Genomic DNA, 27,703 nt, shown 5'->3' with positions numbered 1-27,703 from the left:
AATTGAAGCCATCACTGGAATCACGTCTTGAAAAACTGACAATATTTTAATATACCTTAGGGGCAGTACGAATAGGAATGATTGATGGAGAATGTGTTGTTAACCCAACACGAAAAGAAATGTCTTCCAGTACTTTAAATTTAGTGGTTGCTGGAGCACCTAAAAGTCAAATTGGTAAGTCATTTAAGCACTAAATTGGTTCTGGATTTTACTTATGAGTTCTGCTTCTTAAAATACATTTAAACCCTTTTTTTTATGTGTGTTTTATCTACTAGTCATGCTCTTGCATCAGACAATACTAAAATTATAGAATGTTGTACAACTTCGATTAAAATATAAACATCTTTAACAAGATAATTTTAGTAATTATTTTTAATTTTTTAAATTGATTTTAGAGGAAGAGAAACATTGATTTGTTCCACTCATTTATGCATCATTGGTTGTTTCTTGTATGTGCCTGACCAGGGACCAAACCCACAGCCCTGGTGTATTGGGAAGGGACAACACTCTAACCAACTGACCTACCTGGCCAGGTCCAGTAATTATTTTAAAACTGATATGCCAATCAAAAAATTAAAGTTCTAAATCTGGTAATATATTGTTTTATTTTTTAAATATGTTCATTTAGCTAATGCAGTCATTCTAAGCCTGTTTGATGTTCTTTGAGAAGGAGGTGTCCTGTTTCTGAGGTGGAAAACTAGTAATAAAACAGAAGAAATGCATTGGGTCACCTTCACTCCTTGTAACAAAAATGTCATAAATGCATGAATGAAAATTAGAGCCTGGTTCTACTGAAGGAGAATGGGCTTTAATAGTCGGAATGAACTAGGTTTGAAACCCAGCATCTGTTACACGTTATCCATGTTACCTTGGACAAATTAATTAAGGTCTCTTCTCAGTTTATTCTACTACATGATGTTTGATGTCTGGGACTTTTTGACATAGGACCTTCTGATGTGGAAACATTCTGATGAAATGTAAACTATTAAACTTTTAGTGCTTCTTTTATTACAATTAATGTGTGCAACAGCTCATTTCTAGCTTCTTCTTTTGGAGTATTGGTCAGTAATGGAATAAGAATTAGGTACTATATGACAGAATACATGTAACAGGAGTTGTATGTTTTCTATATATCAGTTACGGGTTGTGTTGTTAAACTAAATAAAAGGGCTTAAGAAGGGAATTTATTTTTTTCTCAGGTGAAAGAAATTCAAAGGTAAGTGAGTCCAGGATAGTCATGGCAGCTTAGGAAATCTGGATTCCTTCTAGCCTTCTGCTGTGCTATTCTCAAATTGTGGCTCATGCTTATGAACTGATACCAAAGCTTGGGCCAACTTATCAGACTTAGGGGCAAAAGGAAGAAAAAGGAAGGGAATAGCAAAAAGGTGTGTGCCAGCTGAATGAATTACCCTCCCTTTTAAGGAGCCTTTCCATAAGTCCCCACATAGTAGTTTCCACTTCCATCTCATTGGGCAGAACTGACATGTGACTGCATCCTTGACTACCAGGAAGGCAAGAAGATGGTTTTTGGATTCGTCCTCCAGAAGGTGGGGTTCATACTGTGGATAACTAGCATGACATAGAGAGGGTTTTACAGAGTATTGGGGAAGCCATGAATAATAGATGAACCCTACATCGTATTTCAGTATCTCGGAAAGGGCCTTGAGCAAAGTATAGTTTACTATGTAGTTCACTGGGTCTTCATCTGATTTTTTTTTCCTTAAAGTTTATAGTATCAGTTAGTAAATTGATCCTTATAGGGTTGTGGTGAAGATTAGAGTCAAGGTTTGTAAAGTGCCCACAATAATACCTAGTACCTAGTAGACATCCAATTAATACCAGTAAGACACAAAAATAAACCTACTTCTAAATGGTCATGTAGCCTCTATGTGCCTTAAAGTTTGAACCCCTCCAAGCATATTTACTATATCTATGGCATGCCATAAAATACCCATAGGCAGCCTTTCAACTGGCTGTTCTCACCTGTTGCTCTCTAAATGGCAGAATGAGACTTTAAACACAGCATAAACCATCAGAGTAAATGTAGTCCTGAGTAATTAGAGGGAAGCTGACAGTGATTCAGAACCAATCAATAAGGAGACTGGTTTCAGAAATGGCCAGCCTCCATTTTATGAGTTTTGCATCACTATTTCCATAAAGATATTTAGAGAGCTGAGCCAGCAGGCAGAGAGACAGCAAGCTTATCTATCTCCATCTGCATCTGCTGAGCCATGAACCAAACCTGGAATTTACAGGGAGGAAAAACCTTTGGGCTGCCGAAGGTCCAGTAGGAAGAGCCTGGATGAAATCAAGAAATTCCTGGATGATCCCAAGTACAGCAATGATGAAGGTTCTGCCCTCCAAACTAGAAGCCTTCAAGAAGAAATACATGGAGTTTGACCTGAATGACGGAGATATCAATATGATATCCCTGAAGCAAATGCTAGAGCAACTTGGGGTACCCAAGACCCACCTGAAACTAAATAAATTAATCAAGGAGGTTTCCAGTGGCTCTGGGGAGACTTTCAACCACTCTGACTTTCTCAGGATGATGTTGGGCAAGAGATCTGCCATCCTAAAAATGATCCTGATGTACAAGGAAAAAGGAAGGGAACAGGAGAAGCCAACAGGTCCTCCAGCCAAGAAAGCTATCTCTGAGTTGCCCTGATTTGTGTTGGGATTGAAGGTGCTTCTAATAACCCCAACACACACACACAAAAAAATTGCAAACCAGAGTCAAACCAAAATAAATTCTCCAGAAAAAAAAAAAGATATTTAGTCAGCTTTCTGTGCTTTCATAAAAGTGCACCAAATAAACACTTGACCCCATGTACATGTTTAAAGTTAATACTGGGTCCAAATCAAATACCACTATCATGGAACTTCTGGGATACAAAAAAGTAATTGCTGCCATTTTATTATTAAAATACTGAATAATCAGGATCTGTAATGTATGACCTTTCGGTTCAATAATTTCCTGATGCTCTCAACTGTTAGATTACTTCAGCAGCCATTATTCTGCACAATGCCTGTTTTCAACTGGTACATACTAGGCTACACAGAAAGATTAGTGATATTGCAAAGAGCCATGCCATATTGAGCTAGTAGTTACCCTATTGTACAGCACAGATCTATACACTCCAAACTATAAGGAATGTTCTTATAAGAAATTTTTTAAATGAATTGCTTTAAAGTTTAATTGGTGAAAACAAAGTTTATTTTAGGAATATTCATTTTCTTTACCATAGTCTTTTCATAGTCTCTTTTTAAAATCAATTTATAGAGTTATAATTTACATATGTTTAATACATTTTTTAAATCTCCAGTTTAATTCTGTGAAAGTAAAGGGGATGTTATGAGAATACAGATAAGTAGAAGAACATAACCATCCCACTATCATGGTATCAAAGGATGGTTCTTCATGCCTCATATGACATATTGAACCCTTAATCTCCCTTTACCTTCCTCCATTTATAATTGTTTTACTATTCCTCTACATTTAAAACCGCAACAGGCAGTAATATAATTTTTGCTTTTGCCTCAGCCATCAAACATAATTTAGAAAACTCAAGGAAAGAAAAGTATATTTACCCATATATTTTCACTGGGTGCAGGATTCTGAGTTAACAGTTATTTTCTTTCAGTATGTGAAAAATGTCGCACCACTTCCTCTGGTCTCCATGTTTGCTAATGATAAATCTAGTGTTACCTGAATTGCTTTCCCCATGTGGGTAAGGCGTGATTCTTCTCTGTCTGGTTTCAAGATTTTTTCTTTGTCTTTGGTTTTCAGAAGTTTAATTATGATGTGTCTTTCTTTAATTATACCATGTAGTGTTTACTTGGCTTCTTGAATCTGTAGGTTTGTCTTTGCCAAATTTGGGAAGTTTTTAGCTATTTTTTTCCCCAGTACTATTTAGTCCTACCATCCTTCTCCTCTCTTTCCAGGACGCCAATGACACAAATGTTAGATCTTCTATTGTAGTTTCACAGGTCTGACAGAATTGTTTCAATTAATTCATGAATTCCAACATATAAAGTACATTGGAGTTTTTTTATTATTATTATTCTAGATTACACCTAGAAGGCTTACAAGTGACTTTATGTAATAATAAATCTTAATGACAACATGATGTGGTTAGACTATTAGATATGATACTAACTAAGCATTATATGACCTTTGACTTGGTACAAGTTGGGAAATGCCAGAAATGACACACAGGTTAGCAGGACTCTCTTTAGCCTTGCAGAAACCAAAGCCGAATCTCAATAGCAGATTTTAGTGATATACCATGCTTAAAGCCCTATTTAGAACTATCCTGTTTAAAGTAGGAGTTTTACTGTTACAAAACCATAAAAGCACCCATTTTATGGGAGTAGCTAGTGTCCTCTAGTTGACTTATTTGCAACATATCACTGCAAAAATTTCCCCACAGGTGCAAGAATTAGACTGTGACAAGGAAAAAACTAAGTAGGGGGTCATATCAAATAAATTTAAACAGGCAACATTTATTGGACACCTATTTTGATGATATTTTAAAATTTCATTTAAAATACATATTAAGAATCAATGTAAATACACATTTTAAAAGGTGGAATTTTATGGTATTTGAATTATGTCTGATAAAGATGTTATTTTTAAAAGTATGCATAGTTTAATTTTTTTCATTTTTTATGTGAAGTTCCTCGTTAAAGAAATATAAACCTAACTTCAAATATCAAGGTTTCTTCGTTCATTTAATATATTTACATTTTGGAAGTATGTTGATTCTGAGAAAAAAAATCAAAAAGGTCATATACCAGTAATAAAATTGATCTGTAGATTTTATGTCATGTTAATTGAAAATGCTATATTGGCAATATGTTCAATAGCAATTTTTTTTTCTTTTTTCTTTAATAGTCATGTTGGAAGCCTCTGCAGAAAACACTTTACAGCAGGACTTTTGCCATGCTATCAAAGTGGGGGTAAAATATACACAACAAATAATTCAGGGCATCCAACAGTTGGTAAAAGAAATTGGTGTTACCAAGAGGACACCTCAGAAGTTATTTACCCCTTCGCCAGAGATTGTGAAACACACTCATAAGTAAGAACATCTCTTCAAAAGAAACTGTGAAATTGTCACCAGATTTAATTTCCTCTCAGAAGAATACTTCCCATGGAAGCACTATCTATATATTACTTCTTAAATAGCACCCTTCTGTTTTAAGAGTCATTGCCATAAATACCAGTTTCATCCTTTAAAAGGGATGAACCCATATACCTCTTCAATTGCCTAAACTTGAATTTCAAATGAAAGGGGGAGTGAGCTTATTAGTTAAGGTTCAGATAGTCCACATATCACTTTGAATCAAGGAAAAAAGAATAAAGCATAAGATATTTGAATTTCTAAGGACACTGTTGAGATTCTCAAAGAGAAATCAAGCATAACCACTATTATATGACCAGTGCTTAGAACAGTGCCTGCACATAGGCAGATACTCAGTAAATATGAATCAATCTCCAGAAAATTATTTCATTTATTTAAAATAAATTGAAATAGTTAATATTTCCTTTAGTATTAATCTCAGAGCCAACAGTCAAATTAAAGAGTTATATAAACTGAAACAAAAAAGTTACCTGCAATAACAAAATGGATAGAAGAGAAAAAAGCGAGAGATTAAAAAAAAAGAAAGTAAGAAAAATCTAAAGTGAAGTAAATTGAACATTTAAGAATGCAGGGCACAATACCATGTGTGAGTGATTCCCCTGAGAGGAAGGAGGAAGAAATTTATGTTCTGTATCATATTATGAGTAATATAAACAGATTAGCAATGTTAAAGAGCAATAAATACATTTTTAATTCTTTATGAAGTGTTTAAATATTTTAGCTTATTAAATATTTCAGTTTTGTAATAGACACTACATCATGTTACCAAACATGCTGATGTTTATTTTATCTTAAAATAGACTTGCCATGGAAAGACTCTATGCAGTTTTTACAGATCATGAACATGATAAAGTAGGTATACCTGGATTTTGTCTTACATAATTGTTCTTGGAATTCCTTTTTGTCATAACTCAAATTATATATGAATGTCAGTCCTGTTTTTTATGAGAAATCTCTATAAACAAGCTAAATAAAAGCGTAGCTATTTGTTTCTTCATTCTCCTTTTGTTGATTAATACAAGTTTTAGGGACATGTGTAAATATATTTGAATGAATTCATAAACAGGTAATATTTCTTATAAATCAATAACCTGTCTTAATCTTTTAAAGACTACACCATTAAAGGAATCTAAGCACTCTTATAATGTGTTAATTGTAAAATAATTTTAAAATAATAATGTTGAATGTTGCCATGCATTGTATAAAAACTGAACCTCACTTTCTTTTAGATTTCCAGAGATGAAGCTGTTAACAAAATAAGATTAGATACAGAGGAACAACTAAAAGGTAATTTTTTTAAATTTACAAAAGTATTTAAAGGAATAGATTTTTAAATTTTTGGATGTGATACCTTGAAGAAATTAGTTATCCTCATTGATCCTTAAGTTATCTTCAGTATATTTGTGATAGTGATACAACCCAAGGTTACTTTTAAATTAAATTCTATGGATGTAGTCAGCACTGCACCTGAGAGAGTGGGCACCAGTAAATATTGAATGTGAAATATTCCTGATCTTTTCTGCATCAGACTCTTATATTCTAAGATGGATATCTTTGTATCCTGTTAAGGATGCCTGTATACCTGGAAAATGTTCTTTAAAATTCTTGAGTTCTTAATCTGTGAAACTACAATACCAATAATATGTGGTTTGTGGAGATTGAGTGAATAATTTACATCTGCGCCTGGCACATAGAAAGTGTTCAATAAATGTTCACTAATTCTGTTGTTATTAATACTAGGTAGAATTGTGAAATTTAGGTTTTACAGAATTTAGCTCTTAGAAATTATTAAGCAAAGGATTTTATTGTAGTATTAATTACACAAACTGAATATGTACCAAACATGACATATAGCTCTTGTTCATTTTTCTGCTGATAAACAAATGACTTCTCACCTAGTTATTTTAAGATAAAAACTGCTGTAAGCACTGATATTAAGACCATTACCTGTAACTGCGATTGAAAAAGTTTGGTCTTCTCTCACTGTATTTCATCTTATTAAGCATGAGACATTGTATAAAATACCTGTTGCCTTATTGAAAAAGAAAAGTGAATTTGTATCATACATAGTAGAATATCTCCATGACTCTCTGGATTCATAGGATACTTTATATGTTTTGTTAGTAATTAATTTTCTCTACAAGTGCAACCCAGTTAAAACATAACAGTTCATATTAAAGTGTAATATTTAAAATTATTCTTACCTGATGAAGATATAGTACTTAATATATATCTCTTTCTGTGGCCCTTTCTTATGTTCCAGTTACTTTACAATTATATTTAATAAATCAAGTACTTGAGAGAACAGTTCTTAAAACTTGACATAAATCAATTGATAAGGTAAAGTAGCTTAATATTTTAAAGCATACGCCTAAGCAAACAGACCTATATTCAGATCACAGCTGTGTCTGTTACTACCTATGTTATCTCAGGCAATTTACCTCTTTAGACCTACTTATTTCTTCTGTTGAATGGGGATAATAATAGAATTTACCTCATAAGTTGTTATAAAGATTAAAGACATTAAAAAAACACACATAAAGTAAAAAGGACATGAAGGAACTTGATAAATAGTAACTAAAAAACCCATCAGTAGAGATTTATCATGTATAAAGAAAATTATTCCTCTATTTGCAGACTAAGTAAAAGTTCCTCAGGCAAAACAGGGAAGGTGACTACTCTTAAAAGTGTCAGACTTTTTCATAATATAGTTGGCTGCATTTGACAGTTAACATAATGCAATAGAGAGCTGATTTCAAAGCACTGTTCTGGTACAAAGCAATTGATACTGTAAACTTAAGAGAAATTACATCTTCCAAAAAAAGAAAACCTTTGTTTTGTTTGTCTTTCATCTATAGAAAAATTTCCAGAGGTTGATTCATATGAAATAATAGAATCCTTCAATGTTGTTGCAAAGGATGTTTTTAGAAGTATTATTTTGAATGAATACAAAAGGTAAACATATCCTTTTTTGATGGAATTGAAGCCTGTGCTGTCTCTGCAAGTTGCCTTGAAAGTGGCAACTTTCTCAAACAAGGACCTGCTGTTGTTGTTTTTTAATTGAATAAGAAGGAATTACATTTATTTTATAAATGGGCACCTATTGAAGAGTGTGTGGATTTTGTGGATGTGTTTGGCTGTTTCTCTTGGCCCTTGTGTATAGAGCAGTGCTTTACAGCACTGACTGCATGTGAAAATTACCTGCAGAGCTTTTTAACAGTAGAGTTCTATGGCTCACAGCCTCCAAGATTCTGATTCAGTGGGTTTTAGGGAGAGGCCCAAGTGAAGTTCTAAAATTTCTACAGGTGATTATGATATGCAGCTGGGGTTGAGACCTTCCTGGTAGGGATAAAGTAATAATATGTGATTTTTATGATTTCCAACACTGCTTTATACAGTTACTTCCTTTATTATACTATAGGTGTGATGGTCGAGATTTGACTTCACTTAGGAATATCAATTGTGAGATAGATATGTTTAAAATTCTTCATGGATCAGCATTATTTCAAAGGGGACAAACACAGGTAATTATATAAGAAGCTGTAATTATTTGCTGATTCAGGTTTATTTAATTAGATCTAATTAAAGTTCATTATGTAGATACTGTAGGTTTTTATATGGAATATATTAACCAGATTAATAATTTTTTTTTAAATATTTTTAAAGGCCTTTTTGAGGTATACAAAATTGAGTCGCTCATATTCCTTAGTTTATGGGATATTATCATTGTTGCTCTTTTGAAGACCCTCTGTTTTCTCCATTTAGCCTATACCTGAGTCCTATTCTTCTTCCTTATATAGGCATAGGCACCCATTCTCTTCTGTTTAACATGTATGTGTGTCATGTGTATTGTTTTGTATATGATATTATGCCATATACCTCATTTTTCTTTTATGATCCCTACTTTAATTTTGCCAGTCTAATGGATACAAAGTGGTATGTCATTGTTTTCATTTGTATTACCCTTATTATGAGCAAGGTATCTGTATAACAGCCAGTCAACATGGTTATAGTATAACCTATACCCTGGGGGGCTGCACACCTCTAAGGTCCTATTTTTACATACATAGTGTGCCTGGAGCTGTACAAAGTGGTAGCAGTGGTTCAAGTTTGCTCTTCTGTGACTTATCTGTTCATATCCTTTGGCCAGTTTTCTTTCTTTTTTAAATATGGTTTACTACCTTTTTTCTGCTATTTTTCAGTGATTTCTTATGTGTTTTAAATATTACTTCTTTTCAGTTATCAGAATTTGTATGTGTCATCTCCCTCTTTCTCATATGCCTTTTAATTTTGCTTGTGGTAGCCTGTTTGTACTGAGGCTTTCTTTATAGTCAGGTTTTATAACTACAGTACTCCTTTCTCGTCCCCTAGCATTTCTGTTACAGTGTTCTTCATATATAGTGTGTGTGATGTTATACCTTTGGATTATTGATGATTACTGTATTAAGTTCCATGTATAGATTTGTATAGATTATATTTATCCCATTTCTTTAAGAGTTAATAGGGTCCTTCAGATATTTTTCATTTTCATCTTTGTTGTCAGTAAATTAAAGCCTGAAGAATTTTGTTTCTTCTTCTTTAGGTGCTTTGTACTGTTACATTTGATTCATTAGAATCCAGTATTAAGTCAGACCGAATTATGACAGCTATAAAGTAAGTTATGTTTTTTGGTTATCATGTTCCAGTGTATAAATGAAGCTCATGTGGTATATTATTATTCATTATTACTTTAAAAAACCTGTACCTCTGGCCCTCTTTGGAGTGGCTTACTGGATTGAGTGCCAGCCTGCAAACCCAAGGATTACTGGTTCCATTCTCATTCAGGCCACATGCCTGGGTTGTGGGCCAGGTTGGGGGCAGGAGAGGCAACCAATCAGTGTGTCTCTTGCACATCAATGTTTCTCTCCCTCTCTTTCTCCCTTCCTTCCCTTCTCTCTAAAAATAAATAAATAAAATCTTTAAAATAAAAAAATAAAAACCTGTACCTCTGTACTACTTTTTTCTGATTACATGATAGTAATTTCAGGGGATTTTTTTAATATTGTCTTTTTAATTCATTAGTTGGAACAAATATTGGTAAAGAATTTAATTCTTAAAAAAAAAAAAAAGAATTTAATTCTTTAATATGGGTACATTTAGTTTATTCTCTGTCTCTAGAACCATTCCTCAGGACAGATTTCTTGGGGAATATTGAATGATTAGGTTTTTCAATTATAAAGAAAAAACCAAATAAATAAGTAGGAATCCAGTAGCTGAAACGAATCTGGGGGCTGTTACTAAATAAAAAAAACGTTGTCTAATCCCAAGGCACACTTGAATTTGTATTCAGAAATATTTGGCTCTCCTCTGTTCCTAAAAAGTCAGCCGTAAAATACTGTTGATTCCTATACTATAAGAATCTATATTACAGTCCCCCCCAGGATTACTGCATGAGAGTCCTAGGACTCACAGCCACATAGCTCTTTCATTCCTTAGTGCCTAACAGGGTTACTTCCTGTATCCTGGTTAAGGGTCTCAGAAGACTACAGGACTGCCTCCCTCTTCCCACCGCTCAACTGATGAGGATAATCCCTGGTATCTTCATGATAGTATCACTAATCATTTTTCCTGTATCTAATAAAATTGACAGTGAAGCTGTTTGTAGAAGATCAGAATGTTCATCATAATCATAATCTTTTTGGGGGGGAGCTCTTATATTTTGTATTATAAATTCTCATCTGTGTCAAAACTTGGTTGCTCTGCCCTTCTTCACTTTGAGTCCTTTCTCTTCTTGGAGGCAACACAGCTTCAAACCCTGAAAAGATCTTTGCCTGTCAAATATTCTGATTGCTCTCAGCTATACCATTTCAGTTACTGCTCTTCATTTTACATGTTGACTGAGAGAAAGATCATAATGGAGATTTAACTTATGAATTGATAAAATTTAGGATTCTCCCAATAGTTATTAATGCTTAATAACATACACACACACACATATGTAACACTATATCTATCTATCTATCTATCTATATATAGATAGATAGATAGATATAGTGGTAGTATTCAAATCTGGATACTTAAGTGCTTGTTGTATTTAAAGCAAAATTGTTTTCCTCACTCTGTATGGAATTTAGTCATAAGCCCCAGAAAAAATACTGTCTCATTCTTCTAACTCTCCTTGTTTTCAGTTTCAGATCAACTCTCTTTGATACCCAATTATTTAAGTCCCGTTAAATCTTTTTTGTTTATTGAACTAAATTTGTATCTGTATGATGTTTTGAATATTATGTTTTTTGTTTGTAGTGGGATAAAGGATAAAAATTTCATGCTGCACTATGAGGTAAGGTGAATTTTATATTATGAAAAATATTCAAGATACAGCAAAGTTGAAAGAATTTTACAGTGGATACCTGTATAGCCACTACCTAGGTTCAATCTTTTAACATTTTACAATGTTCGTTTTATCATATGTCTGTTAAAGTGGATTTGGGGGGCTTTTATTTTATTGCATACAGAAGGGATTTAGAGAGATAATAGTAGCTGTCCAGTCAGCAAGTTCCTGTTCTGAGTCATACATTAAAGTATAGTAAACAATATGTGTATTTATTCACATATCAAACAAAAGTGGAGCTTTCCAAATACCTCAACTGGCAAATTACCTTCTCTTGCTGTTCATTTATATGTTCATATTTTTACTCGGTTAATTAGTAGTCAAAGAACTGAAGAATTTAATATTAAAGTACTTTATATGAAATTATATATAATTAAGTTTGTGATTGAGTTTATTCACAACTAACTGTAAAGGACCAGGCATGATATGTACTTTTAAGTATTTAAAGCATAGACACTGGGAGGCTAGTGTAAAGTAGCAAGTCACATCACCTTTAGTGACTGTTGTTGGCTGCCCAGAATCCCAATATCTCAGTTTTGGTGAACCTGCTATAATTAATAGAGAACATTTCATGTAATATATGCTAGAAAATATCCATAAACCTGGTGATTCTCACAGGTCTGAAGTCCCTTATAAATATCCTGTTCTGGATATACCCAGATGCTACAGAAGCTCATCCTTTATCATAAGCTGAAGAGCACATAGCAGTTCTTTTTAAAAGGGCAGCTGTGAAAAATGTAGCTGTAGCTGATATTGGGAAAAGAGGTAGGGGAGAAAATAGGGCAAAAATATGGGCTGTGTTGTATCGTCACATATTTAAAAATATTTATTTTATTTTTAGAGATAGGGGAAGGGTGGGAGAAAGAGAGAAAAATATCGATGTGTGGTTGCCTCTCGTATGCCCCCAAGTGGGGACCTGACACCCACAACCCAGGCATGTGCCCTGAACCAGCAACACTTTGGTTCACAGGTTGGCACTCAATCCACACTGAGCCACACCAGCCAGGGCGTATCATCACATTTTTTAAAAAAAATTTTATTGTAAAATAAAATACAGATACTGAAAACTATATAAAACAAAAGATGACTTACTGCATTTTCATAAAGCAGACACCCATGTAACCACCACCCAAGTCAGAGAATAAAATGTTGCCAGTCACCCCAGAAACCACTCCACATTTTTCATCCCAGTCTTCACACACCCATCTTTCACTAAAAGTAACTACTCTCCTAAGTTTTATAGTAATCACTTCCTTTTGTTTCTAGTGTACCTCCCTAGCTACTGTAGTTAAGTCTTGTCCATTTTTAAAATTTTGATATTTCTTTAAGTCTCTTTTAACCCATAGATTTCTCCTTCATTACATTCTTTTCTTTATATATCTGTTGAAGCCCCAGAGCCATTTAAACAGTAGCGTTAACCACAGTCCGGGTGGTGCTGACTACACATTCATAGTACAGCCTTTAAGACGTACCTCTGTCCTTCTACCTCCTGCAAGGTGACTACTAGATCCAGAGCCTTGATCAGATTCATATTTCATTACTCCTTAGAAATATTTTATTTAAAAGAACTGGAATTCTAGATTTTTATGGGAAATATCCCAATTTTTTAAATGAGCGCAACTAATTCATATCCCTTTAAGACCATGCATTAGTCAAATAAAAGCTTGCAACCTCTGGCTAAAGTAAAACCCTTATTGGAAGAGATCTCTGTTTCCTCAACGTGGAAAAAAAATTTTTTTTTCTTATTACAGAAATATATCTTGTTATTGTTAATAATTTAAACATAATAGAAATTTATGGTATAAATTCCCATAATCGTTTACTTCCCACTGTGATGCATATATACACTTAGAAATACCTGCTTTTAGCAATTCGTTATATATTTTAGATGTCTGAACATTTCCTGTATATATATATATATATATATATATATAAATTTACTTTTTTTGTTTTAGCAAAATGGGACTCTGCAGTTTCATTACTTTTTTATTATTTTGGTAATATGTTTTGGATATCTTTCCATGTCAGTTTTATATGTGCATGGGTTGTTTCTGTTTTGTTTTTAAGTTTCCTCCCTATGCAACAAATGAAACTGGCAAAGTCACTGGTATAAACAGAAGAGAACTTGGGCACGGTGAGTACATCATGAGTAAAAATCTGTAATTTTATATGGTATTCTTACAGATTTAGTACATTTTTTGCTTTTTTTTTTTTTTTTTTTTCCTACTTTAGGTGCTCTTGCTGAGAAAGCTTTGTATCCTGTTATTCCCAAAGATTTTCCTTTCACAATAAGAGTCACATCTGAAGTCCTGGAGTCAAATGGTATGGCATTGAAATACATTTTTCCTAGTTAAAAAGACCAGGTTCCCTATTATATTCTTAACTTTTCAGAACTAATGTTACATTGTTTATCACTATGGTACCTAAACCCATTGCAAGATAAAGATATGTTAATTGTATACTCGCCTGGATTTCTGTTCTTATCGAATTAGATGTTTGGAAAGCAATATAAAACAAATATTTCTCTTTATGTATTTGTTATAATAGATCCAATTTGGGTTGTTTATTTGCACAAACCATAGAGTAAGGCCAGTTTGAAGAAAATAAGGGCCAAAATTAGGCAGGGGACACCTATCATTTATCACAGATATAATTAAACACCACAGAGAGAGGCTGGGTTAAAAGATCAAATTAAAATTTAAAAAATCAGTCCACAGGTCAAGGCAAGTTACAGTCTTTAAAGGCAGAAAACGGTACAGAGTTCTCAAAGATGTAGCAGACATAGATCAGATAGTCATAGATTATTTAATTTTTATTTATTGATTTGAGAGAGAGGAAGGAAGTGAGAAAGAGATACGATTTTGGTTTTTCAACTTATTAAAGTATTCATTGGTTGATTATTGTATGTGCCCTGACTGGTGATCAAACCCACAACCTTGGCATATTGGGAAGATGTTCTAACCAGCTGAGCTACCCAGCTAAGCAGATATTATTTTAAGAAGCAAAATAAGCTTATACCCAGTGAGAGAGCCAAAGCCCTATAGTATCTTTTTTATTAAATATCTTATTTATTTATTTATTTATTTTGAGAGCAGGGAAGGGAGAGAGAAACAGAGGGAGAGAAACTTCAGTATGTGGTTGCCTCTCGCATGTCCCCAACTTGGGACCTGGCCCTCAACCCAGGCATGTGCCCTGACTGGGAATCGAACTGGCGACCCTTTGGTTCACAGGTTGGTGGTCAATTCACTGAGCCACACCAGCCAGGGCTCAGCCCTATAGTATCTTTAACTGCCTTCTGATTAAACAACAAAAGAGGCATGCTGGTTCTTCTGAGATTCTTAAAATCAGAATATCTAGCACTGCTATCCAGTAGAACTCTCTTCGATGATGGAAGTTCTCAATATCTGTGCTATCCATTGGACTGAATTTAATTCAATTTAAATTTAGTAGCCACATATGGCTAATGGCCATCAGAGGACCCTGTAACTCTGTAGTTCATGGTGTAGGAGAGTTTGCCTTAAGTGTTTTTAAAAGAACAAAAGAATATCAAATTTTATGTTATAATTGAATATTTGTAAGGAAATAACCAATACTAATAATTTAGTATATTTTTTAAAAATCAGTATATATTGTAAAGTAAATTGTTTTTCTTTCTATAGGATCTTCTTCTATGGCATCTGCATGTTGTGGAAGTTTAGCATTAATGGATGCAGGTAAAAGAATTATGTCTCAAAACTTCTAATGCTTTATATATACTTGATTAGTATAAAATATAAGGTTTCTTTAAAATTGGATGTTAGTAAGACTTGGCAAATTTAGATTACTGATAACCAAAACAGGCCAGAAGCAAAATGTTAAAAAGTACAGTTTTAATTTTACAACTATACAGATATTGAATTCCTTTTTGTTTTTTTCTTTTTTCTTTTTGGCTAAAAACAGTACACTGAGATTATTTACTCACCTTGGTGACCCAGCGAGCTTTCTCACCTTCCAAAAGGTAGAGAGCTCCATAGCTGATTACATTCAGCAAAGAAGTTTGGATTAGCAAGCAGAAGTATTAGGAGCAATAAGGGAAAATAACCATGTAATCTTCCAGCTGATTTATAAAGTCATAAGAAGAACAATACCACTCATAAAGTGTACACAGAATTTTAGGAAAAAAGACAGCAGTAGTTTCAGATAATCTCTGGGTCTAAAACACCATTAGGGAAAAAGTCAGAATGTTAAGAGGCTCTGATAACAATTATTGCCAAACAGTCATCTCTGATGCTATTCAAGAAAGAGAAAAGGAACCTAAAGTCACTCGAGATGCCACACAAAAAGGCCCCTATAAGTTTACACATTTACAATTCAGGTGTGAAAGACAGGACAACCTAACTAAGGATGAAATGAAAGAATGTTGTGAATATATAACATTATTGAGAAAGATTAAAATTTAAGCCAAAGGGAAAAAAGCTAACGGCAGTTATAGGCACTATTCTAGTTGTGTTCAGTGTAAGGGAAACATAATCTGATATTTAAGGTAACTGGTAAAATACTATTTCTATTTTCAGCTTCATTCAACAATCCTGACTGTATGTCACATCAGTGCCAAGCACTGATCTAAGCTCTCATGACACAAAACAAAGTCCCTGCCCTTGTGGAGCTTACATTCATCAGTCTTCCAATCTCAGGCTGTAAAAACAGAACAAATTCTGAAAAAGATGAACTGAAAGGAGATTATAAGAGTTTTTAACTGTTTTAAATGAATTCAGATCTTTTGTTCTAGGCAAAAACCCATCCTGAGTAGTGATAAGAACTTGAAGATGAAATAACTAAAGTATTTGAGAAATCATAGAGACTACTTAGTATACCCAGGACACAAAAAGATTCTTCTGAAAGATAAGAAAGGTTCTTTTCTGTAAAGTAAAACCCAGTGAACCAAAAAGTGACCCTTGGCAAGACTCTTAAATACACTATAAAAAGAATTGGTTTATAAGGGAAGAGGGCTGTGGAGAAGCAACCGGAGGGACTCAAAATAAGTTAATGCCATATTATACTCATTTTGTTTTCAAAAATATTACTAGCTTTGGAGTGAGGAGGGAGGATGCTATTTATGCAGTGTATCTAGAGTTCAGCCTTGGCAGCTTATGATCTTTGTATAAATGGTGCAGAAATTGAGACTGGATGATAGGTGAAAAGAATGAGGCAAGGGGACTGGTTAATCTGATCAGTAGATAGGACCAGGGTCTTAAGTGGAAAATTTCAGGATGCCTCATCCTACACCTTATCTTTTGCAGTGTTTTTGTTCTTGAGTTGACTGAGAACACAGGCCTACTGATAAAAAGGACACTGATAAAAAGGAGTGGGTGACTGATGTTAAATATTTCTGATCTCTGAAATAAATCTTAACAGGATTTAAAAATATGGAGCCAAATATTAAAAAATTAAATATGACAAGAATGAATGTTCAGGCTCTGTGGGAAGTGCCAGTAAAGGGTATGCAATTGAATTCAAACATGAGTACTTGTGGACTTCCAGTCAAGATGGTAGCATAGGCAGACATGGCTCACCTCTTTGCACAACAACATCAAAATTACAACTAAAATATAGAATAACCACCATTCAGAACCATCAGAAATCGAACTGAATGAAAGTCTGACAACTATGGAATTAGAGAAACCACATTCATCCAGGTTGGTAGGAGCAGGGGCAGAGGCAAAAAGGGCTGGTCCCACACCCACCTGCAATGGATAAAAATTCAGGAGTGATATCTCAGAAGTGAGGAGTCCCAGCCCCACACCAGGCCCCCCAGCCTAGGGTTCCAGTGCCAGGAAAGTAAGTGTCCACAACTTCTGGCTGCAAAAACCAGCAGGGATTGAGTCAGTGGAAGAAACTGCTAGAGCTCCAAGCAGTTCCTCTTAAAGAACCCACACACAGACTCACCTACTCAAACTCACTCCCTCTGAGCTCCAGCACCAGGATAGCAGCATGAAAGGCACCAGTAGCATACTGGGAGAAGTCGAAGTGTCTGGCATCAAAGCAAGCAAGGCTATTATCCCTGTGCTAAACCCTTCCCCAACAGAGCCAGCAAGCTTGTGCAGTATCTGAGACTCAGCCTGTCTAATGATGTTTAACCTGCCTTGGAGATCCCCAGAGACTCCACCCCATTCAATTTATAGGCCCACCCAAGCAGCTTTTCCATATGAATGGCTGGTCTTGACTCAACTTCCTAAATCCTCTCAAACAAGCAACAGCTGGCCTCAGCCCCGGGCTCAGCAGTAGCAGCAGCCAGCCTAGATTCACAGCTTGGCTTCATCTGGGACTCTCCAAGTCCAGCACAAGTAACAGTCATCTCACATTGCTTTATAGCTCAGGCAGGGTGGCCCCAGGCAAAGCACAGGTGGGGGCTGGCCTTGGCTTGCACCACCTGGGAAGACCCAGGGTCTGCGCACCCAGTGGATATCTACAGACCACATCAGAGCACCATCTTGCCCCTGATCTTCCATGGAGGATGGAAGTTGGTGGTCAGTGGTCAAAGCCAGTCCTTGCAGCTGACTGGCCTGGGTAAATCCCTCCCATTGATCAGCCAACGGCAACCTAGGTTCAACTATAAGAGGAGGGTGTACTCAGCCCACGAAAAGGAGGCACCTTGAGTACCCAGCTCATGTGATAGGGGAGGCTGTGCCACTGGACCCTACAGGATACCTGCTACATTAGGCCACATTACCATGACAGGGAGTCATAGCAGCTCTACCTAATAAATAGAAACAAACACCAGGGGGCTGCCAAAATGAGGAGGCAAACGTGGCCCAAATGAAAGAACAGATCAGAACTCCAGAAAAAGATCTAAATGAAATGCAGATAAGCAATCTTATCAGATGCAGAGTTCAAAACACTGGTTATCAAGATGCTCAAGGAACTTAGTGAGGACTTCAGCAGAATAAAAAAGATCAAGATAGAAATGAAGAATACACTAATTGAAATAAGTTACAATTTACAGGGAAACAACAGTAGAGTGTGTGAAGCCGAGAATGAAATCAGTGATTTGGAATGTTAAGGAATAAGCAGCCTCTGGGCAACTTCAAGAGGTCCAACATTCATATCATAGGTGTGCCAGAAGGAGAAGAGAAAGAACAAGAAATTGGAAATCTATTTGAAAAAATAATGAAAGAAAATTTCCCTAATCTGGTGAAGGAAGTAGACATGCAAGTCCAGGAAGCACACAGAGTCCCAAATAAGATAGATGCAAAGAGGCCCACTCCAAGATATATCATAATTAAAATGCCAAAGGTTAAAGATAAAGAGACCATCTGAAAAGCAACAAGAGAAAATAAGTTAGTTACCTACAGGGGAGTGCTCATAAGACTGACAGCTGATTTCTCAAAAGAAACTTTGCAGGCTAGTAGGGATTGGCAAGAAATATTCAAAGTCATGAAAAGCAGAGCCCTACAACCAAGATTGCTGTAGGATCAAAGGGCAAATAAAGAGCTTCCCAGACAAGGGGGGAAAAAAAAAAAAAAACCACTAAAGGAGTTCATCATCACCAAACCATTATTATATGAAACGTTAACATTGTGTGCAGGTGACATTACGTTTTTCGCAAAGTGTGCCTAGAGTGCCTTTATCTTTCATAATAACAATGAACAATACATTCTAAGGTAAGAAAACCAAAGTTTCGTAAAGAAAATTCAAAGTAGTTTTCAATTTATAGTGATTTTACATAATGACAACATTTGCGCCCATCTTTCAAAAAAATCTCCCACTCCCACCCTAATGCATCGGCACAAAATACCTGCATGCAATGTGTTAAAGGGACTAACTTAGGAAAAAGAAGATCAAAACTATGAACACTAAAATGAATCTAAAATCAAACTAAGTGAACAAAAAGAACAGAGACAGAATCATGGATACAGAGGACATTTTGATGGTTGCCAGATGGGAGGGAAATGTAGGGGAGTGGGTGAAGAGGTGAGGGAATTAAAAAGTACACATAGATAGTTACAGAATAGCCATGGGGGTATAAAGCACAGTATAGAAAATGGAGTAGCCAAAGAACTTATATGCAACCCATGGACATGAACAATGGTGGGGGCATTGCCTGAGGGTGTGGGGTGTGCTGGATGTTGGGAAGCAAATGGGGGAAAATCAGGACAACTGTAATAGCATAATCAATAAAATATAATTTTTAAAAAGTTAAAAATTAAAAAAGTGAAAACAAATATGGGTACTTGTCATGCCCTATGTCAGGCACTGCTCTATGCTCCAGGGATACAAATGGTACCCATTTTTTAAACAGTTTTTACAGGTGCAAAAACAAACAAAGATACTGACAAATCAAAGAGATAAAATATATACAAGGTATAAATATGCACAATATGGATGGAACTAGGTTGAAGGTAATTGTCTTTATATAGACGGCTACATTTCATCTGGTTTTAAAGATTGAATAGTTGTTGACCAAGCACATTAGGAACACAGCCTGAATTTCCTATAAAAGAAGTAGTATGTTCAGAGTTGTGAAGCACAACAGTGTGTTTCTGATACATATTTTAAGGAAGTGATGAAGTAATGAACTGGGACCAGATTTTTAAAGGTCATTGTTGTGCTAAGGAGTTTGAACTTAAAGCCAGCATTTCACAACTCAGTGTTCCATAGGATGTTGATTATTGTATACAGTGAATAAAAATTATGTTCTGAAGTATTGTACATTTGAGCAGGATTAAGCAGGTTTGTTTATGGGTTAAAGAGACCTTACCATTGCTAGTGTGAATATGAAATTTCTAGGAACAGGATACGTACTGTTTCCCAAAGAACATGTATAAAATTTTCCTGAAAGGAGATAATGGGGGACTTGGAGGATTTTATGTAGAGTGGCATGATTTGAACCTGCCTTTTTTTTTTTTTTTTTTTTTTAGGTTTTTTGGGGCAGGGAGGGGAGCTTCCTAGCTAGATGATATCCTTAAGGGACGCAATGGCGCTGGGAGGAGAGACTAAAATCAGGAAAACCAGACAAGGAAGATTGTTGGCAAGGCAAGAAATAATGTTGATTTGGACTATAGGAGTAATTAATGGATATTTCAATATTTAGGGGAAAGAACTTTCTCAACACTTTAGAGAACAAACTAATCATATCTTTGATGAGATAGGAAATAAGGAAAGAAATGTTGATTCTGGCATGAGTGTATTAATTGCTTTCAACCAAGGTAGGGAATGCAGAAGAAAAAGGATTTATTGGGGGTAATTAAATTTTAAATACATATATATAATTTTTTAAGGTGCTTCGGAAATATTTAGCTGGAGATGTCCGATATGCAAATTGGCTATACATCTCCAGGGCTTAGCAAAGAGAACTAGATAAGGGGGAGAGTAAGTCATCTCCATTAGGCATAAGAATGGGCATAAGTGAGATGCTTGGAGAATATGAAATGAGATCCCTACCACACTCCATTATACCAAATAAGTTCCAAGTGATCAAAATTTAAACTTTTTAAAAAAATTATCAAAATCTTAAAGGGGTAAAACCTTTCTAAGCAAATACCAGGAACCATGATTGCATATAGCTTTTAAAATTCTGTATAGGGAAAAAGATTCATAATAAAGTCAACAGTCTAGAAATTATATATAATATACTTTACTATAATAGTATACATTTATATTAAACAAAGATCTGCTATTCATACTGAAAGAGCTCTTGTGAATCAGTAAGAAAGAGACTAACAACCAAGAAGTGGTTTAAGGGCATGAACACACAATTCACAGAAAAAGAACTATAAATGGTTTATAAACATGAAAAGAAAGTTCAACCTCATTCATAAAAACAATAGGTACCATTTTTACCCTTTAGATGGGCAAAGGTCAAAAGATTTAAGAAGAATTAACAAGACTATAGAATGGGCACCCTCATACACTGCTGATTAAAGTATAAAATGCTACACTCTTTGGAGGGCAGTTTGACAGTATAACACATAAATCCACACACCCTTTGACTCAGTAATCCCGCTTCTATTGTGTGACTTACAAACATACAGGAATTGCTATGCAGATAATTCAGGCATATGGTAGAGCTGTTATATGTCAATATCTAAGATGTTAAGTGAAAAAAAGCAAGATTCATAATAGCGAATGTGTTTAGTATGTTCCACGAGTAAATAAAGAAAATAAAAGATTACAGTTATATTCACAGTTGTGAACAGAAGTTTTCTGGGAGGACACTAAGACCTAATGATGGATCTCATGGGGAGGTGGACTAAGGGGTCCAGGCTGGAAGGGTTTGCCAAATACAGAATTTCTTTCAAAAAGAAAGTACCAAAAGCAGAAAGGCCAAGAAACAGATTACTTTAAGAGTTAAATTTACTATTATTAGATTTGTGCTGAGAAGAGCGATTACCTGTTAAAGTTGTTTTAAGGAGCTTTTATTATATGTTTAAGAAAAATTAGGTAGTCAGATGACTTATTAAGACCATTCAGCTTAGTTTTGGCAACTCTATTTAAAATACCATCCACTTCAATTAAAATAAATTGTCAACAGAATAATAAATACATGCGTTAGGCTGATGTATACATGACACAGAAGTTCTTTCTCAATTATAGGGGTTCCTATTTCATCTGCTGTTGCGGGTGTGGCAATAGGATTGGTCACCAAAAACAATCCTGACAAGGATGAAATAGAAGATTATCGTTTGCTGACAGATATTCTGGCAAGTATATTCACACTTTCAAATAGTTAATGGTAAAGATTATATATACTTCATAAGCATCTTATGCTTAGAGGAATGCTACTAGGACTCAAGAAACAAACCCTTGTTCATAATTTCCTCCTCCGCCTATACTCCTTGGATTTTATAGGATGTGAGTTAAAAATATATATCACAGTATAAGTATCCATAAGGTAGCTCACTTTAAGATGATTGTAAATTAATCCTTATTCATTTAGGGAGAAAACATGATCGAAAAATAGTGATTTTCTGATGAAATATTTGTAACTTAAGAAGTCATAAATTGGCAGTAATTAATGGAGAAAATATTTGTGTTATCCTAGAGGAAACAGTTTACTTCTAAAGCTGTTTTTTTAATTCCTCTACAATGATGATGAGTAAATTTTGTTTTTGCTTAAAACCATATCATAATTTCTTAAATTCCTTAAGGGAATTGAAGATTACAATGGTGACATGGATTTCAAAATAGCCGGCACTAATAAGGGAATAACTGCATTGCAGGTATTTTTAAACTCATCTTGTTTCATTTTTGTAATATTTAATAATACCATGAATCAATATTTATAGAATTTTTTTGCTTTTATTAGGCTGATATTAAATTACCTGGAATACCATTAAAAATTGTAATGGAGGCCATTCAGCAAGCCTCAGGTAAGCCAAGCCAGTGTGCCTCTTTCTCCTTTCATCATTGTCTAGTTTGATAATAGAACTATAATTCTCAGTAGACTTATTATTAAAAAATAGGCTTATTATAAAATATTGCTTTAGAAAATGAAGTTTCATGTAACCCCCTAGAGCAAGAAGTAGTAGGCACATGACTAACCACCAAAGTGGAAGACCAGTGAACATTCATTTTTTACAAATTAAGTAACTCTAAGATAGGGTTTATAGAGAATGAATGAGTAGAATTGACAAGGCAACTAGAGTGTGAAGAGCTTTGATTATTAAGCTAAAGAGGTTGAATTTTCTGCCATAAAAATTAAGAACACTGCTGCTATATCTGATCATATTTTATGTAGTTATTTTTATTGTTTTTAATCTCCTAGTGGCAAAGAAGGAAATATTACAGATTATGAACAAAGTTATTTCAAAACCTCGGGCATCCAGAAAAGAAAATGGGCCTGTTGTAGGTAATATGTTAAAATTATTACTGATTTCATGATAAGGTAAATATTAATATCTGAAAGTATATTACTGTTTTTAATATTTTTAACTCCATACACAAAACTCTCTTAAATACTTTTTATTAATTTAAATACTTTAAATTTGGGGGAATATTCTTGGCATTAGAACTTACAGTAATTTTAGTCAAGAAACAAAATTGTTTTTCTGTTTTATACTGAAATACTTTTACATGTGTCTAGGCCAAACAAAAGTGATGAGGCTATGTTTTGGATTCAGATATGTACTTGGGCTATTTATATTTTCGTCTGTACTACATTTCAGAAACTGTTCAGGTTCCATTATCAAAACGAGCAAAATTTGTTGGACCAGGTGGATATAATTTAAAAAAACTTCAGGCTGAAACAGGTAAGTGTTGTATGAAGTCCGGGTTTATTTAATGCTAGGCCATGTAAGTTTGCCATTTCATTTTCTGTTGTGTTGCTCCAAAAATATGTTTGGTAAATGAGAGAAAGACCAAGAGAAGGATATAACAGACATGTCGCTACTGTAAGTTTTCTTTATGCCTATTAATAAATTAGCAAGTGATCATGCTTAACTATATTCAAGGGTAATGTAGAATTCCTCAGGTTTTTTTGCAACAATTTAAAACCAAACATTTAGAAAAGTGTTTAGTTTTTTACTTTAGAGGAGTTTTAATCTTTTCTTACAATTACTTCTGCCATTTTTCAGTTTTATTTGCTCTTATTTAAAGAGTATGTGTAGGAATAGTATGCTTTAATTTTTTTTCTTTTTCTGGAGGCAGTCTTTGGGTTACCTAAAACTTACCAGCTTTGAGGTAACTGAGAGTGAGAAGCAGAGTCACAGTAGTCAGTTAAGGTGGAGAAACTGATAGGATTTCATCCCTCATCCAAATGTTCACCACTCTAATGGATAAGAGGGAGAAAGAAAATAAGGTAAGGAAAGAGTTTTAGTATAGTTTCTACTCATAATTAAGGGAGCAAAATTAAACCATCCAAAATTAAAACTTATATACATTATTCCACCAGATTAGGGACTGCGAGAAAGCAGTCAGGACATTGGTTAGCACCATGTTGAATACATAGCAGGGGTACAATGTGTATTTTTTGGTAAATAAATCCCTTCATTCCAAAGCATTGATTAAACAGACTTCTGGCCAAGATGGAGGCCTAGACTGGCATGTTCCATCTCCCTTCACAACTAAGAAGGAATACATTTACCGCAAAACCAGAAATAACCAGAAGTTCCAGAAAGTAAAGCGACATGGAAGTCCAGTGTATGAAGTTATAAACAAGCGGAATGAAGATTGGTCCTGTTGAAATAAACGAAAACACATATGAAACAAGTGGTGAGGGAAAGAAAACCAGGGATCAAATCAACAAATCGGAACATAGGGAAGGAACAAACAGTCAACCAGTGCAGAGAGAGGAAATGAAAAGTGAGGAAAATGAGGAGAGGCTCAGAAACCTATGGGACAGTTATAAGCGGGCCAACATTCGAATCATAGGGTTGCCAGAAGGTGAAGAAGAAGAACTAGAAATTGAAAAATTATGTGAAAAAATAATGAAGCAGAACTTCCCTAACTTGGGGAAGGAAATAAACTTACAGGTCCAGGAAGCACATAGAGTTCCAAAAAAACTGGACCCAGGGAGAACCACACCAAGACCATTATAATCAAAATGTCAAAAATTAAGGATAAAGAGAGAATCCTAAAAGCAGCAAGAGAGAAGAAGAGAATTACGTACAAAGGGGGGTCCCAATAAGACTATCAGCTGATTTCTCAGAAGAAACTCTGCAGGCAAGAAGGGACTGGCAAGAAATATTCAAAGTAATGAAAAGCAAAAACCTACAACCACAATTACTCTATCCAGCGGAGCTGTCATTCAGAATAGAAGGGCAGAGAAAGTGCTTCCAGGACAAAGTAAAACTGGAGGAGTTCATCAGAACCAAACCACTGTTATATGAAATGTTAACGGGATTTGTTTAGGAGAAAGAGGATCAAAATTATGAACATTAAAATGAAAACTGTATCACAACCAACAACAGAAGCTAGGGGATTGAAACAAAGGCAAACTAAGTAGGCAACGAGAGTGGGAAAAGAACTATAGGTATGGGGAACATATTGGGGGGAGGTCAGCTGGGGGGGGAGAGGGAGATGATACAGGAATTAAGAAGCATAGTAGGAGGGAGTGGAGTAGATAGGAAGATGTTGAGAAGAACTACATGTACAACCAATGGGCATGGACTAAAGGTGGGGGGTACAACTGGAGGGCAGGGGTCACTGGGTGGAGGAGAACAAAGGGAAAAGAAATTGGGACAACTGTAACAGCATAATCAATAAAGCATATTTTAAAAAATAAAATAAAGCATTAATTAAACAGCACAACCCTGCCCAGCTGCTTCTGGGTCACTCTCTGCACATATCCACTTTTAAGAATAAGAGCTAGTTAACTTTAATATGTTAAATTATCTTTTTTAAATGTGTTAAATTATCTTTTTTGAAGGTGTAAGCATTAGTCAAGTAGATGAAGAAACATTTTCTGTATTTGCACCAACACCCAGTGCTATGCATGAAGCAAGAGACTTCATTACTGAAATCTGCAAAGATGATGTAAGTATAGATCTTATAACAGTTTTTTCCCTTTTTGTTGTTGTTTCCTTAATGAATCTTATGGCTTATTTTGCACTTACAGCAAGAGCAGCAATTAGAATTTGGAGCAGTATATACCGCCACAATAACTGAAATCAGGTAATACCAAATAATATACTGGGCTTATTTTTCTTTTTTTTAATTTAAAAATAAATCTATTTAATTAACTGCATTTGAAGGATACATGTCCCATCATGTGAGTCATAAACCTGGCCTTGGCACTGATCCTCCATTCTTTTTTTTTTTTTTTTTTTAAGTATATTTTATTGATTATATAGTTACAATTTTTTCCCTTTGCTACCCTCCACCCAGCACCCCCCCCACCCCCTACTGGGCTTATTTTTTTAAAGATTTATATTCAAGCCATGTTAACTTCATATATGTTTGCTTTATTTACTTTGAAATTATGTTAGATTATACATCAGTTACCATATAATCATTAATTATTTTAAGGTATAATTTTATTTTCTACACTGGTTTGTAGATTTCAGTAAATGGTTCTGTGATTATATTAATAGATTCTTCTTTCTGAATTGTTTAACCAGATTTCCTGTCTTTTTAATTTTCCCAGTAAATAGTTAAACCCAAAATAGACTTAGCAATATTTCCTTTTTCTTTCTTTCTGTATTTAATGCCTATGTAGTGCATCTTTTTTTTACCAAATTAAGAGTGAATTTTAAGGAACAGAATATCCTTTTTAAGAAAAAGAGAAATGAACAGATGTAGCATGAATATTCAAAGCAATTTGAAATCAGTTTTATTAATGGCAATGGAAATATTTAATATCACAAGTGATAACTAAAAAATCAAATAGCTTAATTTAGACTACAGAAAATAAGAGAAATTTTTAAATAAATATCCCAGTTTATCTTACCCCTTAAATCACTATTTAATAGATTGACAGTAATTCTTAAAATATTTAATGTCATTTCAAAATTTTTTGGAAAATATTATGAAGAGAAATACAGAAAAAATATATATATTCTAAAAGTTTTTCTTTGCATATTTTTCTGTTATATTTCCTCTGTCCTCTGATACACAAATATTTAAATATAGTGTATTTTCAATTGAAAAAAGTAAATATATCCCTTTTAGATAATCATACTTTTAATAATTATCAAAACATGTACCAATTCATTATGTGGTACACCTTAAACTAATACAATGTTACATGTCACTTATATATATCTCAATAGAACCGGAGGAAAAAAGAAATTTAAAAAATCATGTATTGAGATATTTTTATTTTTTTCACTTTGTTCTCATGTAAATATAATCACAGTTCGAATATCAGTAGATACATAGATAATTAATGTTTTAACCAGACCTATTTCTTTTTTGTAGAGACAGTGGAGTAATGGTTAAACTATATCCAAATATGACTCCAGTTCTACTTCATAACTCACAACTTGATCAACGAAAGGTAAAAATAAAATTTTAAGGCATTTGCTTTTTAAAACTGCCTTACAATAATCATAGTGATATTTCATAGGTTCATGAGAACTGTACCCTTTGTCCACTGCTCTCCTAATATAGAAAACCAAAAATGATAAAGATGCTGTTGAAAAAAGGTTTTTACATTGTTTACCACAGATAATTTGCTTCTCCTTCCGTGATGAAATGAACGCCCTTTAATGTTTTGAGGTGAAATGGTGTCTACAGTTAACACATTAATAGTTACTTAAAATAGTTAGAA

General features: G+C 34.4%; 1 protein-coding gene and 1 pseudogene across 2 annotated transcripts in view; both read left to right on the top strand.

Annotated features, from left to right (window-relative positions):
* The window catches only part of PNPT1 (polyribonucleotide nucleotidyltransferase 1), a 45,543-nt gene that overhangs the window by 12,094 nt on the left and 5,746 nt on the right, over positions 1 to 27,703 (top strand). For both annotated transcript variants that reach the window (XM_090281314.1, XM_090281315.1), the window contains exons 8-26: positions 61 to 174; positions 4,898 to 5,084; positions 5,948 to 5,999; positions 6,377 to 6,434; positions 8,006 to 8,102; positions 8,569 to 8,671; positions 9,730 to 9,800; positions 11,430 to 11,466; positions 13,585 to 13,651; positions 13,750 to 13,839; positions 15,177 to 15,230; positions 22,090 to 22,196; positions 22,644 to 22,715; positions 22,802 to 22,865; positions 23,261 to 23,344; positions 23,661 to 23,744; positions 25,862 to 25,968; positions 26,051 to 26,106; positions 27,352 to 27,430. In XM_090281314.1, the coding sequence (XP_090137440.1) occupies positions 61 to 174; positions 4,898 to 5,084; positions 5,948 to 5,999; positions 6,377 to 6,434; positions 8,006 to 8,102; positions 8,569 to 8,671; positions 9,730 to 9,800; positions 11,430 to 11,466; positions 13,585 to 13,651; positions 13,750 to 13,839; positions 15,177 to 15,230; positions 22,090 to 22,196; positions 22,644 to 22,715; positions 22,802 to 22,865; positions 23,261 to 23,344; positions 23,661 to 23,744; positions 25,862 to 25,968; positions 26,051 to 26,106; positions 27,352 to 27,430 (1,583 nt within the window). The remainder of the gene's footprint in view (positions 1 to 60; positions 175 to 4,897; positions 5,085 to 5,947; positions 6,000 to 6,376; positions 6,435 to 8,005; positions 8,103 to 8,568; positions 8,672 to 9,729; positions 9,801 to 11,429; positions 11,467 to 13,584; positions 13,652 to 13,749; positions 13,840 to 15,176; positions 15,231 to 22,089; positions 22,197 to 22,643; positions 22,716 to 22,801; positions 22,866 to 23,260; positions 23,345 to 23,660; positions 23,745 to 25,861; positions 25,969 to 26,050; positions 26,107 to 27,351; positions 27,431 to 27,703) is intronic.
* On the top strand, positions 2,262 to 2,668 carry LOC150005992 (allograft inflammatory factor 1 pseudogene; annotated as a pseudogene).

This window comes from Furipterus horrens, unplaced genomic scaffold (genome assembly GCF_987537825.1).
Source record: "Furipterus horrens unplaced genomic scaffold, mFurHor1.1.pri manual_scaffold_6, whole genome shotgun sequence".
Classification (NCBI taxonomy): Eukaryota; Metazoa; Chordata; class Mammalia; order Chiroptera; family Furipteridae; genus Furipterus; species Furipterus horrens.
This window is presented reverse-complemented; position numbering and strand designations above follow the sequence as displayed.